Here is a 17,991-nt window from a genome sequence, read left to right as displayed (position 1 = left end):
AGGCAGTAGTTGGGTAGGCAAGTCGTGACTGTATTATGTGTATAATTGGCCTCTAAGAAAAACAATTGGGTGATATTGTTTTGTCTAATATGCACAGCATTGGGGTAAGAGCTGACAACATGAGACATTTTATCTTATTGTTGTTAAAATTATATAGAGCTGTCTGAACCTATAGCCTAGAAATCTTCCAGTTTGACGGATCGGAGAACAGGAAGTACTTTATTATTATCGAATATTTCTGTTGAGGCAGATTTAATACTTGATGCAAGACATTATGTTACTAATGAGCAATTGCTAATAGGCTAAGTTCCATGGCTGTACAGAACGGCAAAGTTTACGCCAAAAGGGTAATATATTCTGATATGAAGAATTGATTTGCAGACCACCTTTAAAAGTAATTGTTAATGATTACAGTTGTGTTACGTCCAAAGTGACTGCTAGTGTTAGCTAACTTGGTGCTAGCTAACATGGTAGCAGCAATATAAATTATAAATAATGGCTATTCTACAAGAGAGACTTGTGCTTTCTAAAACATAGTAGATATGCAACAGGAAGACATTTTGTTGTGAAGGTCGTCTCAGTATATATGATATAAGCGTTCAACAGTGATTTAACGGAGGTACGAAAAGCTCCATTGATGATAACTCTATCATTTTAAAGCTCCATTGATGATAACCCTATCATTTTAAAATATTAACATTGATCGTCGCTTAGCAAACAGCGCCAATATCAGCTACGAATGCTAAAAAGTTAATATCAGGTTTTTTTAGAAGTCTTGACATTCATGTTGATAGAATAGTAACTGTGCGGCTAGCAGTAGTTATATGTGTTTATTCTACATGTTGCTACCATGTTTAATAATTGCCCTTTCTTATTGCTATGGTCTCCAAATTATTTTCAATTGCCTCTTCAAATACAACCTTTTATTTGATAGATATACAATTTGTAATTGTGTTTGTTTGCCATCTTAGAAAATTGTGGTTTATGTTTTCATAACTTTATTCCTATAGAAATGAGTTGTAGTGTTATAGTAACAACTTGCAACATACGAGGTTTACATTAAACCTTATAACTACTGTTAAGTCTCCTCAAATTACATACAACGGCGGAACACATACGCAAGACACACTGGTCTTGATGTATCACTTCTTGTCAGGCAGCACTTGTGGTACTGTTTAGATTACTAGGCAGCTATTGGATAGATTGATGCACACAACTCTAAATAAATGACAATTCCAGATCACTATCTTTGTTAATGCAAATTTATCTTGCCTGTCATCAGCCTCTATCATGATCTGCCCTTTCCACGGAACACACCTGATCAAGCTTTGCATTAATCTGCTTTTTGAAATTTCTGAAAATGGCCGAAAGACAAATTTAGCTGTTGTGATTTGAGAAACGATAAAAGTGTCGATATGATAAGTAGCACTCCTTGTGTGAACTGATTACTCTCATATATTAGTAATACGATGACTGTTCATTCTCCGATTTTACAAATCATTTTATTCCTAGATATTATAATCATCTTCTGCCACCATATCACAGTATCTTTAACACTTGAAGTTATCTGTGCCTTTGTGCTTGTCAATAACAGGGTTAATCATGCCTTCTAGTTGACAGTTTAACCATCAAAGCAAACAATGGTCACTTTTTGACTTACATTTACCCAGTAGTTCGGCAAAGCATAAACAATGGTTTGTCAACTAAACACTGAAGTTCAACGTGGCCACAGTTGGCCCAATGCCAGCTAATAGAGAATCACTTATAATCTTGACAGTTTGGAGTTCAGTGAATAAATACGGTGCCTTGCAACATGTGACCGCAGTTGCGGCAATCAGCTGTGCCCGTAATTACGGCGGCAACCGGTGCAGAGATGTTGTTATGGTCGTTTAGTATTTGGCATGCTGACCAAAAACCTGTGTTCTTTAGCAGTAAATACTGACAGCGGATGACGGCTATCGTGTGTGGCTATCCGCGGATTAGGTGCCCTGGCACTTTGCCTGATAGTAGATTCCAAGCTGACGATAGCCATAGGATATAGCTTGTAAACAAATCAGAATTCAACTTTTGCAAACGGCATGCATACGACTAAGATATCGTATATCAGCGTTTGGTGGAAATAAGATATTTCCTTGTTAGCATAAATGATTACCTTGTACATCTCTATTGCCATGGGTAACAGGTTAGAATATTTGTTAATGGTCAGTTGGTTGTACTTACAAATGGTATATCTACTTCTTCCTTTTCATCATTCTATCAATTGCTATGTGAAATTTCATAATTTAACACCCTCTTCTGAATACTGGTAACGGCAAAAAATTATATTTAACCAGATCTCCTGTTGCATCTAAATGTAATTTTATATTTATAAACAAAAAAACATTTTATGTTCATTTCGTTGATTTTGTTAAAACTGAAAATAAATTTAAGTTTTGAGTTTTCCGTTAACAATTATTTTTTTTATTAGATTTACCCATTTGATCTTTATGAGTTCTTTTTCGTTTAAGGTCTCTGACCAAGATAGGCTGTCTATTAGGTTTCTAACATAGTTTTATCTCTAATTGTAATATACACGCCTACAAATAATACTGACACCTGCAGTATAAATATTTGTGTTTTTTTAATTCACTCCATATTCTCAAGTGAGATTTTCTGTATTATTAATGTGGGATATTCAAGCGGGATTTAACACTGCGCCAGTTTTGTAAATATCTGTAAAATACGGTGATTGCATGAAATAGTTGTAGCTGTAGGCTGTATACACTGGTGGTTGTTGTAGCGGCGGATGTACAGAGCGAGTCAGGAGACCAGCAAGGGCTCCAGACTCTGGCATCACAACTTTGCAATATTTGTGGCGACAGGGCCACGGGTCGTCATTATGGTGCTTCCAGCTGCGATGGCTGTAAAGGGTTCTTCAGGTAGGACAACTCCGATCATGTATCATAATAACAGCTTGTTTCCCTTCTTATTTCTTCTTAGGAGTTATTTTTAGAAATGTTGTTTTGATGAGTTCAGAAATTATCCAACTTATGAAATGGTAACAAATATTCCAGGGCTTTGATGGAATTAGTCCAATGGTTTCACTTAATCATAGCCAGTTTTCCATTTTTTTTACATCACGGGTTTACCAGAAGCTTATAGTTGCATACCTTTCAGCAGTTGGATGGCTACACCTTAGTACAGGATGTTGCTTTTATGGTTGTTGCCTCCAACTTGAAGATTTCTGTTTCACAATTTGTCATATGATCTGGCCCCGATCTGTAACATTACGCTATTGTTTTGTCAACTGATTTGTACAAGTTGTTCGCTGCGCTCTACGAAGTATGAATATCTCTTGACTTCTCTTGCAGGCGAAGTGTACGTAAAAACCAGATATACTCATGCAGATTCAACCGGTCGTGTGTTGTCGACAAAGACAAGAGGAATCAATGTCGGTACTGTCGTCTGCGCAAGTGTTTCCGGGCCGGCATGAAGAAGGAAGGTGGGTGAATGTAGGTTGGGAAACGTGAGAGTGGGATGATGATTGGCCTGAAGTTGATGTTTCTCACCTCGCTTATTATAAGCATTTTGGGCTGTTTACTCAATTGGTTTCAAGTCCGACCATTCATTCTGATAGATAAATAGTCTAGATCAGGCCTTCCAGATTAGCAATGCGCGCTGCTGTTTCTAAAAGGGGGCAATAATCAATTGGGGAGACTGACAATCCAACTCTCTCGAAAATTTATGTTGTGTTTGCAACAACTAGCTGATGTGAATCCGGATTTTCATCCTTTCTATACATAAAAATATATGTCATAATGTTACATTTGTCCTGGAAATGATCTGCGCATTACACTGACCCACAAGGAACCAGGTTTCAACCAGATAATAGCAGAGAAAACAGGGAAAACTGTTGAAGATCATAAACTGATGTGTTTTTATATAATGCTGCTGTGTGAAATTGTTAATATTTGTAAAATAACCTTCCAATTACATATTTTTTTCATATATTCCAAATATGTCTGTCTTTCATTCGGTTATAAGCCTTTTTTGTTTCATTCTAAACGAAGGGGGTGCAACGATGATAAGAAATAGGGAGCTCTGTTCTGGAGCCAAGTATGCAGTGTCAGGAACAAGCTATGTATGTCTTCAAAACATCCTGCTTACTATAAACCTTACTATAGTAAATCAGGAAACATGCTCTAGTCCTGTATCTGCTACTGTTTGGCACACCATGGATATGTCATCATTTGAGCACCTGTCAGAGCTCATCAAAAACCCTTCCTCATTTACCATCAGGTCTCTCGTGAATATCAGAAAATTTAGCTTTGTTTTTATTGAAAGTACTATAAACTAGTCTGTGTACATATAGCATTCAAGTTCCCGGATTGGGCTACGTTGGATGGCCCCTGTCATAGTTAGTGACAAAGTCAATTCTTTGGGATGTTTAAACAACTGCATGAAGTCAGAGTCTCTGTGACTAATAGGGGAGTAAATAGCTCGACTTTTATAACCTGTTCATCGTTTGTAGCGGTGCAGAATGAGCGAGATCGGATAAGCAACAGGAGAACAAGTTACGATGACGTTGTGCAGAACAGTTCGCTGTCGGTCAGCGTGTTACTCAATGCAGAAATGATGTCTCGACAAGTGAGCCAGGTAAACTTCACACGTTTTCTGTGATATGATTTATTGTAACCGATAATTCTTGCTCAAGGAGCTCATTTGCATAGACTTCATTTTGTATGTTTGTAGACAACAATTTGAAAGCCAACTTCAGTAAATGGCATTTGAACTTGCTGGTAAATAGAATTTTTCAGTCAAATTAAATTAATAATTTAATTTTGTTCTCAGTACTTTATGTTATTCTTATAATGATAATAAGAATATGTCACGTTGGATAGTAAAACCTTTATTCTATTCTCAAGCTTGTACATCATTTAATTGTTTTGTATGGTTTTGTATAAACACTCATAACATATGACCATGCTGAAATATTAAAAAAGCATTTGGTTTGACCCATCTATTGAATGCGTACACAACAATTTCTGCATAAAATGCTCTTGGGCTTGTCTGTTTTTCAGCAAGCAATGGGACAATCATAATGGTTGAATTTAAACAGCCAGACTAGCTTCACCATATGTGTCTACGTTTTCGGAAAATCTCGTTCAGTTAGCTTTGTACTTAACTAGTTTGGTGTTCTAGAGGCTTTTTATTTAGTTTTCTGTCTGCATATAAAAAGCAAACTTTTCCACAATTGAAATGTAACTTTCTATGAAAATGAGACAAATGCACAGCGTGATAATAAGTGAAAGAAAATAAGTTCCCTACTATTTCAGCTGAGTGCTGATTGGCTGCCACAAGCAAGTATGTTTTTCTAACTGGTCAGTGATGTGTTATTGTCTTGGCAATATTTGCCGTGTTATAATGCTAACATATGCCAGACGATTTTTCAGTATTTTGAAAGCGTGTAACCAGGAGACACTACCAAATTGTTTGCTCTCCGAAATCGTGAAAAAAATCTACTTTCGTGCTTTGAGTTGAATAATGGCAAATGTAATGATGAGGCAATCAATTTGTGACAAACAAGTTAGCTATCACGGTATTGCTTGGTGATACAGCGAGCTGTGCTTTCCATCATCTGGTACCTTGCCAAGATACGCATCTTCTGTCAGTTTGCAGTATGTCACAATGTTTTGGATAGCTCTTGTTGATGTTCTACTTTCGACTCGCCTTTTCAGCATGGAAACTTTTGGTAGATCTTTCAATTAGTTGAATCTGCCTAAAAGCGCTAGATTTTACCATTGCCCGATCAAAAATAAGCTGATTCTTTTTATTGGCTGACCAAGAATGAGATGGTTCTTGTCATTGGCTGACCAAGAATGAGATGGTTTTTGTCATTGACTGATCAGTCAAAGTAGTCTTTGAAAAGAATGTCAGCCATTTTAAAAATGATGAAAAAATTGTTTTTATAACAATGACTTGGCTTGGCATTTTGTATCTAGTCAAACTGCTAGTACTTGCAGCTCAATAACTAATAAATAAACTTTGATAGGAAATACTAGCCTCTAGTGTTTAGCAATTCTGATATGCATTGGACTAACATATCTGGCCCATAACAATGTTGTAACCATAGCGGGTTGATGACAATGTAGCCCAAGACACCTGTAGTATTCAGCTGCATTTTTGTAATCTCGGACTAACAACTGCGTCTAGTTTTGTGAAGTAACCACCAATCTTACCTAGCTGAACACAAATATTTTAAGTTCAGTGCTAGTTTACCAGTCGTTGTCAAAAGTACATTGGTAAGTAAGGGAAGGCGTGATATTAATATTGTATGTTTAATATTTACGCTTGTTTCATCTGCATGTATTCAATTGAACTGGTAGTTTTGTTAAGAACGGTTGATGTCTGTAAACGTGAGTTCAGAGCTATGGCTTTTGAAACCTCGCAGTTGATGAATAATTTTTGCATCGTTTTCATCAGCTGGAAAAAATGTTATCGTTATTGTTGCAAGAGAGAATCTACTGTAACAGTTTTATGAAAGTTCTTAGTTTCGAGTTTAGTAAGGATTGCCAGAGAACTAGATAAATGCGAATCACAGTAGATATTGATTGCGTTTTTTATGGACAGGTAGTTTAGGATTCAGTGTTTATCATTTATGGTAGATGCCGCTGCCTTCTCCCGGCATTGACCTCTCCCAGAAGCGTGTGGCTACGGTAGAAGATGTTGTTGAGTCAATGAGCAAACAGTTACTGATACTAGTCGAGTGGGCCAAGTTCATACCCATCTTTTGCGATCTTTCACTTGACGATCAGGTGAGCTCTCTTTGTATTTCAGTTACATTTGGTGGTTGCATTTCTCGTTCTGTTGTTGAAAATTATAATAATCATTGAATGAAGGATGAGGCACTTTTTAGTGCTCTCTTATAATGCACCTCTAGACCTGCTATTTTCAATTTGAAAATAAAGAGTTTCACCCATATCTTTAGCTCTTCGCTATTGCTTGCCTAAAATTAGGTTACTCGATATTATAAAGAGCATGGACGCTGTTAAGCTGCCTCATGCTGTGTTATGTACAGCTGAATGCTTTTAATCACTGTCTAGCAAATCTAGAATAATCTCAAGAAATAATAACAATAATATCAATTGTGTACACGCAGAACCATTTTCTCTTGTTTTTTCTCTTCCTGTTTTCGGCCTAGTTATAATGTTCTATCCCTAAGTGGTACATCAGAATCTTTGGAATGTTATCTCTCAGTCGCATTTCTAGTTCCTGTTTTGACATAACATATTGCTGTGTTTAAGGTAGCTCTGCTACGCGCACACGCTGGAGAGCATCTACTCCTTGGCGTGGCAAGACGTTCCATGAACATCAACGATATGTTACTCTTAGGCAATGACTTCGTAATACCCCGTGATTGTCAGACAGGGGAGATAAGCAGGGTCGCCAATAAGGTGCTCGATGAAGTGGTCCGACCTCTCAAGGAGACGCAGATAGATGACTCCGAATTTTCTTGTCTAAAGTCCATCTTATTCTTTGACCCCGGTGAGTGGAAATTACTCATCTCTTCTGCCTTATCTGCCATTTGCAGAGTCCAAAGGGCAGAAGGGAGAATTCTGGTTTATTTAAAAAGGGGTGACACATAGGAACCTTAACAAATAATTATTTGTGTCACTTTTTTATTCTAACTGATTTTTACCAACTAAACGAGTTTAAAGGTGTGTCAAGTTTAAGGCAAGGTTCCAATTCTGCTAATCATAAAGCTGTGTCACCAAATGATGCTTATTGTGTTTTGGGCTGGTTGTTAAAATCCATTTTATTTATTTTTATTTCTAACACTTATTTCTTTCTGTTTTCAGCATTCAGTACAGGTTTTCTGAATTTTTATCTAGTCTCAACCAATAGCAGAGAAGTTTGGCTTTTAATTCTTCATAACTTACAGAATTTAATACGATAGCAGCTGATGTTTGTTATTTTAGAGAGATGATGTCGACACTACATATAATAATATCATGTCCCATACTTTTCGGACTAGAAACTGCACCCCTGTATAAGCCACGTCTGCTTTAATTTCCAAAAAATGATAATAAAACAATACATAATACAACAATACACCTTTGTATAGGGCGCAGAACTCAGAACGATGCTTTTTAACGCGGCCACAACTTTGCTGTTTAACGCGGAACAGTGCCTAACGGCACTGTTTCGTATTAACCGACGTTTTTTAACCTAGTGCCTAACGGAACAGTACCGTTAAATATTGTTTCGTATTTTATTTCACCGCTAAAGACGCACTAACCGAAGATTCTGGTTAATGCGCCCTCCTAGCGGTGAAAGAAAAAGCTACAGAATAGCCGCATCCTTATATAAGCCGCATGGCTCAAATCATCAGAACAAAGTAGCGGCTAATAGTCCGAAAAGTACGGTAGTATAGAGAATTGCGAATACTTAGCTTCTGGTCTAAGTTTGCTGCATTGTTCATTTGTAGCTAAATGAAACAGAAGCTAAGATCTTGATGGTATTCAGTCTAATTTTATCTGTAATAATAGGAATTTGGAGCTGCAAAATGATCACCACTCATTTTAATCTATTGTCGTCGTAGATGCAAAAGGCCTGAGCGACCCAAGCAGAATAAAGAGTATACGATTCCAGATACAGTTGAATCTAGAAGACTACATAAATGACAGGCAGTATGACAGTCGTGGGAGGTAATTTATTGTCCAACCTTCTTAAACTTACAGCATCGGCTCTAATAAGATTGTGGTCATTTGTACCATTTTGACTGTCCTTATTTCTGTGCTGCAGGTTTGGGGAAATGTTGTTAGCATTGCCGTCACTGCAGAGCTGTGCGTGGCAGATGATCGAGCAAATCCAATTTGCGAAGCTGTTTGGACAGGCGCGCATCGACAACCTACTGCAGGAGATGTTACTCGGAGGTATGTTGCTTAACATTTGCCCTCATTTTATCTATCCTACAAGTTTCATGTCAGGTAATACTTGTAACGTACATCCATTGTGTCTTATCAAAAAGTTTATACATAGTATAGGATGGGGCTGGGTTCATCATTGAGTAGATAGGACCACATGCATGATGCCCTACTCCGTACATTTCTAAACGCCGTTCATGTAATCCCTGGTTTCTCTTTTGATGCTGACTCTGTCTCAATGTTGATTGTTATTGTGAAATGTGAGGCAACACGATTGCTAGGCATGCTGTGATTGGCAGCCGCTGTATCCTCATCTGGCAGCGGCTGAGTCAGGTTGGCAGCAGATTCCAGGGTTAGACATTTAAACTATTTCAAGATGAAACTAGTATTTGTAGTTTCGAGTTGCCTTAGTCCAACAGGGTTGAATAAGACATGTTAAGTTCTGTCAGAGAGTCATCCCGGTGCCTGCTCAGGGAGGGGTGTGCTTTTGCCATGTGTGCCTGGGCACGTGGAAAAGAACCTGGATCCTTCATCCATGTCTCGTTGTGTCAGATCATGCAATCTCACTACACCTCTTAAATCTGTTATCAATATCTGTTCAAAAATGTTAGGTCTCTTGCATGTCATTTCAAATTCTGGTATTTAATGGTTGTGTAGACGCCTTTTGAGCTTTTCAATCTAGGTTTTAACCCTTTCGCTGCCGTAAACGCATTTATGCATTCTCTAGGGTTGACTGCCATAGACGCATTTTTGCGACTTTCCCAGCAATTGCATTGTAACTTAATTTTATTATTTGTTGACAACATAACCCACGGTCTTTAAGACTTTTACGAAATTGACAGTGTTGTCCGAAGAATTATCTATAAAATTAGCCTAAAACAACGAAGTAATTTTAAACTTTTGTTTGAGAATTTCCAATATAAAAATGAAAATTTTTGATGACATTATAGCCAATTTAGATTTTTGTAATTATACAGATAATTAAAGTAGCAGCACAGTCTCTGATAGTGGTGTAAGTAATAGTTTTGTAAGAGTATGGAACATTGTGGAGGATCGTCTTCGATCTTCGCATTGGTTAGGATCGAGCTTCGCATCGATCGTAGCTTCACATAGCTTTATCATCGCACAAAGTATAGATCCATTGAATTTTTGCATAGCAATGTTGGTTAAAATGTTGGCAAAATAAAATATTTAACAAAAATGTTCTAGATAGAGATTGAAATTGTAAAAATACTGTATACATATATCATGAAGCAATATCGGCAGTTTGCGGTAAAATGGCTGGCACTAGGCCGATAGCTGAATTTGTACATGGTTGGCAGTGAAAGAGTTGAGGCGGTTTGTTGATATGAACAGGCTATGTAAAGCCCGATGTGTAGATGTTCATGAGGAATGCAAGCTTGGTACATGGTACACGATGTATTGTCCAATGTATGTTAAAGCATGAGATTCTTTTTTTAATTCTTTAAGCTGTCTGCCAGGTTTTCAAATGTATCAAAATGTTGACAAAAGTTTGCATTGCTGTCTGGCATGAGAAGGTTGAAACTTCAATTGTCTTGCAATTTTCTCTCGCTTGTCTGGGATTTTCTTGCATCGCCGTTCTTTCATTGGTCATTTGCCAGCGGCACATCATGTTTGGTCTGCGTTGCCGGTCAGCCCACTGGCTAGATGATTTGCAATTAGACGATTTGTCGTGTAGCTGTCATGTACGATCTGTACAAAATTGGCAGAGGGTGTGGGAAAAGGCCAGGTTTGTGAACAGAAAGCTTTTGTAATGTCTGGTTTTAAAATTCTGTCTGAAAAAACATTGTCGGGTCTATTGTACTCTTAAGTACTAGCGAAGTGATAATATTGCTGCTTGTGTAACAATTTGCTACGCAACTTAGCATCTATAGAACAATGATTCTTTTGCTGACTTCCAGGCATCTCATGAGAAACCAACTGCTGAGAGGAGTTAGTCTTCTGATACTCTATTGGCTACTAGCATCATTGATCTCTTCATAGGCTCTCCAAACTTGATTATGTTCAATATATAGTTAGTCATTTTTTTCATTGATGTCTGTCACAGAATCTAGCCCTCCTGATTCCCCCGGTGATTTAAGGGTGGTCATCACTGATACTGTGCCATGACCCTCACCACTGTCCAAGGTCAGAACATCTTGTCTTGGTGGCTGCTAGCTGCGCTAACTAATGCCTTCTGTCCAACCCCACTGTCTCCCGCTAACTCTGATCACATGCACCGGTCTATTGGTAGCAAAGTCAATGGTGATTCAGTAGTTACTAATGTAGTGTGTAGTGAAGGGTTGGTTGTTATCTATAGGTCTATCGCTAACCTCGCCCTGTATGTCTTTCTCAGACTGAGTGTCTTACTGTTCGATGCTAAGAATTTCACTTCAGTAGCCATTTCAAGTTCATCTTGGGATTGTTACGCCTGTCCATGTGTTTGTTTCACTAAGCGTAACCTAAATACTCTCATCGCTTAGGTGCAGCTCAGGATCTCGCACCCCCATCCGCAAATGATAATGGACCTATGGCCGCTGATAGTTCTATCATCAATCATAACAGAATTGTCTCCCCAATGATGACAATGGGTGGAGACGTCGATGTAGCTGTTCCCATTAACCTATCAAGCAGCAACACACCTCAGCCCAGTCCTCCGCCAGTTGAGTACAAGATGTACAAGCGTGAGGTCATATAATAACTGCCTCTCGCATAATAATCATGATATTGCTAACCAATCTTTAAAGGCTGCTTCATTTGCAACGCGTACATGCAACTTCAAATTACGTACTCTTAGCACATCAAAGGTGTTTCTTCTGTAAATTTCTTTTACCTCTTGGCATATCTTCTTAATCGTATGTGATACTTGACTAAGCATCCATCTACGAGTCAAATATTTATATATTTGCTTTGCTGACAGATTCGGCTGGTATGTCTTTTACTTACTCGTTTATGACCTGCCTCAAACATGCTCTATGCAATCTATTACTGTATATAGACTCCATTGTCAATGCACAATATTTTATAGTTTTTCAACAGTTTGTAGTTTTTGGTCTTCATATTTTGGCCGATCAAGGCAGGTTTGAGTATACAGCATTTATTATAAACATATATGCAATTACAACATATTTCTATTATATTTTTTTACTAAATTTAGGTTGTTCGGTGACATAGTGCTAAAGAGCAACACAGATATCTATTATAATAATATTTATATAAAACTGAATACCATGCCAACTTCTTGCATTCGATTTCATCAAATGCTGTGCAAGTGACTATTGCAAATTGAAAATGCATTACGGTTGCTGACATAGATTGGGCTCTTAGCCAACTAATCCAGACAACTCCCTAGACGCATCAAGCTTGCAATTTAATCACATCAAAAGTGGTCAAAATATGTAGAGGTAAAGCCTGAAAGACTCTGTAAAGACTAAAGTTATATTATGCGAGAGTAAGATTCCAACAGCCCTCTTCTGATATGTCCAAATAGACAACAAATAAGCTAGACGTACTAAAAAAGTGTCAAATACAACGCAAGGTTTCTCACTAAAATTACAAAGTCATAAAATTTGAGGTCTGCAAAATCGAAACACAAATGCTGAGACTCGAGCTCACAAATGCATGCGCTTACTTTTTAAAGTCTGAATAACGCGAATATTGCTAGTCTTTGTAAGAGATTATTGTAAGGGATTCCTAATATACTGCCCAGTCAATGGAAGTGTTACAGACACCATAGCCGACCGCTTAGCCTTGTGGTTCTACTCTCATTGTGGGCAGATAAAAGCCAAGGTTAGCGGCTTCAATTTTTGGTGGATAGGCGTAAATCTTGGCTGAGAACCGTCGGTTTCCAATGGCAATCTCATATTTGGCATTTTTGTCTGTTATGTAAGAAAATGTAACAATTCCACTCTCATCTTCGTAATTACGAATAAAACCAAGGCAAACATTGCAACCCAATGTGTAACCATAGGCGCTACTTGTCACGTTTCCCACATGCCGGCCATTTCTGAATATGGGTTCTCCCGCCCAGGGAAAGTTGTCAGTTGCCTCGTCGTGATCTGTGAGTGTGAGCATAATAAACTTTCTTTTTATGCCCTCAGTCCGCTGCTTCATCAGCGCGTCTCTTCCAATAAAATCCAAATCGCTCTGTAAAAAATAAAGAGTAGCAGGCGAAGATGAGAAGAGTACTTATTCCGCTCACTTAATAGCGGGTTTGAACTCATGAGTTAGCAAAGTCATCAAGATGTTATTATTGTTTGAGAGTAGCCAGAGAAAGGAGAGTAGCCAGAGAAAGGAGAGTAGCCGGAGAAAGGGAAAATGTCTTGTAAAGCAAATCGAAGTCCGTAATAATTTTGATTCACTAAAAACACAACATTCACCTCAAAGCACGCTTAAAATAGTTTTAGTACTCTAGCAAGCTGGGTTCTCTAAGTGATTTCTTATGGGCTATGTGACAGCTGCACCTGCAGAGCGTGTCAACCATGGCTGAGTGAAAAACTAGTATCAAAGTTGAAAATGATCAGCTGATGAATGTAAACAAGAGCAGCTTATCAACAAGCCGGGCAGGTTCTTATCTCCACTTAGCTGTTTTCTGCACCTACACGTACATCAACCATTTATAGCGAAGGATTGGAACTGCCCGTAGCAGGTTGTAAATCCTCTGGCCTCTGATATGTTATCTCCTTTCCCTCAAGCAAACCAAAATTGTTTGATGAATGGATACAGTGGTCAGAAAGAGGTAAACTGCCGCAAATATAACTACGCAGGTTTCCAATAGCTTGTCCAATAAAAACACATTTTTTTACATAATCGAAGACAACAGCTGACCATAAAATTCCTGACTTTAGGGAAGCCCACGTCAGCGAGGTTGCCAGGTGCTCGGAATCCACCAACAGTACGAAAAAATAAACAGGATTTAACCCAAATTGAAGGTACCCTTGCCAAGATATATCCAGGTTACAAACAACAAATTCATCGCTAGGTCAGCCCAGTTATAAAAACGAACTATTATGACATAAGGGTGATGGTTAAGCAGGCTCTCCAATCAACAGAATAGACCTAGAAGGTATTAATTTAGTAGCAACTCACAGATAGTTTACACCAATGGTCTCTGCCACACTCGAGAGGCGTTACATCAGCACCCAGATCTGAACCCCAGTAAGCAAAGAATCTCTCAGTACGCAGGGATTTAAGCGCGTAATATCCAGCGTTACGCACTCCATAATGCTTGCCAACGCTCATCAGTGTGTCATACACGTGCAAGGCATACTGCAACAACATAAATTACAAGTATTAAAACTTTTAAATCTGTATTGTTAGCAGATTCTCTAGTATGAACAACCACCAACCTAGTACCAGCACGGAAACCATGACTAATACGGCCAGGGATATAAATGAGCGAGTTGAAATAGAGCAAGTCAAAAACTTTAAATTTTACAGAATTGAATTCTATGAATTTTGTAAAATATTTATGCAAGGTCCAGAGCATTGTGTATACAGCTCTGTATTCCTTATCACTACCGCGGATGGCAATGCATTACCTATGATTGGACCACTTATACTTGAGAATCACCTATGACTGTCCATTTACTGATATGTATTACTTATGATTGCTTTGGTATTGCTATGCATTAGCTCTGCCTATTCTCACTCATTGCCTATGCCTGTTCATTGACCGATATGCATTCCTAATTGCTATGCACTACCCAAAACTGCAATGTATATGATTATACATTACATATGAGAAGTCTGTGATGTTGTATATTATCTTTGACTACTCATTTATTGATACGCATTACTCACCATTGCTTGTTTACTGCAATGCATTACTTACAGCTGCTCTTGTATTGCAATGCATTAATTATTATTGCTGTACACTTCTATGCATTAGGTAAAACTGTTTGCGTATCGCTATGCAGTAATCACGACTACTATGTGGCAATGTATTATGTATGACTTGTGTACTTCTATGCATTACTTATCATTGATATACACTTCTATGCGAAAATAAAACGGTTTGTGTTTTGCTATGCAGTAATTACAGCTACTCTGCGTGTGACAATGCGTTTTGTATTGTCTATTTGTGTATTGTCTACCTGTGTATTGCTATGCATTACTGATGTGCATTGCTATACATTACTTATGTGTGTATTAGTATGCACTACTTGTGTGTGTAATGCTATGCACTATTTGTGTGTGTATTGTTATACATTACGTATGTGTGTATTGCTATACACTACTTATGTGTGTATTGCTATGCACTACTTATGTGTGTACTGCTGTGCACTACTTATGTGTGTATTGCTATGGACTACTTAGGTGTGTATTGCTATGTACTACTTACGTATGTATTGCTATACACTACTTATGTGTGTAATGTTATGCACTACTTATGTGTGTATTGCTATGCACTACCTGTGTGTGTATTGCCGTCTTACTTATGTGTATTACTATGCACTACTTATGTGTGTATTGCTATGCATTACTTGGGTACATTCTGCAATGTATTACATATGAATTGTGTATTGCTATGCATTACTTATGCCAATCAAGTACACTGTCAAAGCTATACACTACTCACTATTGCAGCCGATGTATCATGACCAGCTAGCATTTCAGTGGTCACCAAAAGCCTGCCAAACTATCATATCAGTGGCTATCGCCTGCGCTTGGCTTTGAGAGTCAATCTGATAAGAACTGGTTGATGGCAGATGAGTCTATTTAGATAACCGGTGATAAACTGATAAACAAAGCATCTATACTGCTACAATAGTACAAGATGCCTTATCGCCAGGTGATGCCACAATCTTCTTTACCTTGTTGCACGAATAGAGATAGTGTAAGTTTAAAATAGATTTTCAGCTCAGTAAACAGGATGCACCTCCCAAGGCAATTATGAACGACACTTAGTTGGGTCACTTTAAATGATGATAAGCATTTGCCTTGGCTTCAGCGACCCTCTTGTCAGTTTCAACAGACATTCAGCCTACGTACAAAAACTCATCAACTCCGCAAGAGTTCAATTATTAGATATGCAAACTCGTACAACGACTTAATTCTTCAAGCTCGAAGTGTCCATAACGATTATCTGAACAAGGACTCAAGGTGCGTTTACACCAGGCCGATTTGTCGGAGTTGTTTCAACTCCGACAAAATCGGCCTGGTGTAAAAGGCAAATCGGTTGTAAAAACTGCATCGTCTCCGTCAAAGACACAAAATCGGTGAAATGCTACATACTATGTTGGTCCGATTTTGACGGCCGTCCTTGTCGGAGTGAAACAATAAATTGACCAATCATATCTCGTAAAATTCCAAAACTTCGCAATTGCGCGGGTAATATCATTAGCGATCGTAGCAATCATAAAACATGGCTGTTTATTCCGTTGTTCCTAAAGATCAATTAAAATTAGCATTGAAAACACTGAGCTCTGAGCAGTTAATCACAGAGTTACAGCCACGGTTCTACATATGGAACCATACGCATCCGGAGCATTTTTCACGGGCTCAAGGACAGTATGTGGATTTAGCCAAGTCGCTGAACAGTACAGGTTAGTAGGTCTAGCAATAGTGCGCAGTGTAGTGTTATCTATTGTGTAAACAGCTGATCTAGCAAAGGTAGTAAACATGTAGTAATTAAAAATTATTAATGTTTATGTTAATAGTTTGTTTATTACAACAAATTTAATAATGATCGCTTTTATTTGAACCCTCGCCAAACTGCAACCTATTTTCATCAATGCTGATGGTTTTATTAGAGATCACTCTCGTTGGTTTACTTACCTACACAAGAATTCAATGTGTTAATTATTTATTTAGTTTTTTGTCTCATTTTAGTTCAAATTGTCAAAGCCAAGTATCAAGGGCTACGCACGTACTGGCTTAAAGAATACAAAAAAGTCCTCAGTTCCCAGAGGTCAGGTGCAGGGGCTGGAGATACTTATCAACCTTCTTGGCCATACTACACCAGCCTAATGTTTCTTGCAGCGACGGTGCATGTCAATCAGACTGAGTCTAGTATTGAGATGCCTAGTGAAGGTACGTAGTTCATATAGAGAGTTTTATTATTTGTACATGGTACATGTAACAATACCCACGCTACTGTATGACAAATCGACAACTAACTCATATTCGTCATCTTTTTCAGCACCCACAGACTCAGCCAGTCAAGCTGACATGAATAAATCCGATTCAGCAGTGTTAGCTGTACCAATTGCCTCGTCTCCCAGTCTCGAGGAAATGAATGGTGATAGTGCGCCTGAAACTGCAGTTCAGCCATCCCGGTCGCTCAAGCGCAAGAGGGCGGAGTCTGAAGAAACCAGAGCTAAAACCTTAAAAGCGATAACAGACACTATGATGACAGTGCAGGAAAGTAGGAACCCAAAATTGGATGAGTATGACTATGCTGGCAAGATGATTGCTGAGCAGCTCCGCCAAATCTCAAATAAACAAGTAGCCTCGACCACATTGTTGAAGATTCAACAACTTCTTCATGAAGCTCGGTTTCAAGAGCAACCACCGGCACCTATATATGGCCAATCAACCGAAGCGGACACTGATCCGAGCTATTTAATATTATAGTACTAACAAGTTTTCATATAATCATAAACTTATATTTTCTGCATATATATACCTTTTTTATAGGAATACTAAAATTCTCATGTACAACATGGTTACCTACTGTTCATTTGGTCCATAACCATATATTATATATTGAATGTATCCCTTTTTTGTCCTTATTTTAAATATGTAAATCAAACAGTTTATAAAATTATGTATTTAAATCACTATGTAGGCTAAAATCTGAACATTTCATTTTTTTAATTTGCAACATTTCAAAAAATTGAAATGATCAGAATTCAGCCTACATAATTATTAAAAAATATAATCTAACAGCTGCTTTGTTTATATATGTGAAACAAGGACAAAAATAGGAGTAATTTAACATATAATTTATGGCCATGGACTAAGTTTACAGACTATATTTACAGTGGATGACAAAGTTTGTAAATGAGATTTTTAGTTTTTTAGAAACATGGTCCAGTTTATTTTGCACACCACTGTATATGTCATAAGTGTGTGATGATAT

The 17,991-nt window shown here is 38.0% G+C and overlaps 2 protein-coding genes across 6 annotated transcripts in view; one reads left to right on the top strand and one right to left on the bottom strand.

The window, feature by feature from the left end:
• The window catches only part of LOC137391900 (hepatocyte nuclear factor 4-gamma-like), a 35,985-nt gene extending 23,842 nt beyond the window's left edge, over nucleotides 1–12,143 (top strand). For 4 of the 5 annotated variants that reach the window (XM_068078452.1, XM_068078451.1, XM_068078453.1 and 1 more), the window contains 8 exons: nucleotides 2,780–2,918; nucleotides 3,351–3,481; nucleotides 4,511–4,635; nucleotides 6,645–6,794; nucleotides 7,284–7,524; nucleotides 8,582–8,687; nucleotides 8,785–8,915; nucleotides 11,390–12,143. In XM_068078452.1, the coding sequence (XP_067934553.1) occupies nucleotides 2,780–2,918; nucleotides 3,351–3,481; nucleotides 4,511–4,635; nucleotides 6,645–6,794; nucleotides 7,284–7,524; nucleotides 8,582–8,687; nucleotides 8,785–8,915; nucleotides 11,390–11,604 (1,238 nt within the window). In that variant the 3' untranslated portion in view covers nucleotides 11,605–12,143. Of the gene's footprint in view, nucleotides 1–2,779; nucleotides 2,919–3,350; nucleotides 3,482–4,510; nucleotides 4,636–6,644; nucleotides 6,795–7,283; nucleotides 7,525–8,581; nucleotides 8,688–8,784; nucleotides 8,916–10,974; nucleotides 11,055–11,389 lie in introns of all 5 variants that reach the window. The other variant, XM_068078454.1, reaches the window with a different exon arrangement.
• Nucleotides 12,144–12,305: 162 nt separating this feature from the next.
• LOC137391899 (pyruvate dehydrogenase phosphatase regulatory subunit, mitochondrial-like) overlaps nucleotides 12,306–17,991 on the bottom strand; it is a 51,173-nt gene continuing 45,487 nt past the window's right edge. Inside the window, exons 16-17 of the mRNA XM_068078449.1 lie at nucleotides 13,995–14,174; nucleotides 12,306–13,052 (exon numbers count right to left, since the gene is read on the bottom strand). Coding sequence (XP_067934550.1) covers nucleotides 12,651–13,052; nucleotides 13,995–14,174 — 582 coding nt within the window. The 3' untranslated portion in view covers nucleotides 12,306–12,650. The remainder of the gene's footprint in view (nucleotides 13,053–13,994; nucleotides 14,175–17,991) is intronic.

The sequence above is a fragment of the Watersipora subatra genome, chromosome 3, assembly GCF_963576615.1.
Source record: "Watersipora subatra chromosome 3, tzWatSuba1.1, whole genome shotgun sequence".
Lineage (NCBI taxonomy): Eukaryota > Metazoa > Bryozoa > Gymnolaemata > Cheilostomatida > Watersiporidae > Watersipora > Watersipora subatra.
Note: the sequence above shows the minus strand (reverse complement) of the source record. Positions and strands in the feature narration are given on the sequence as shown.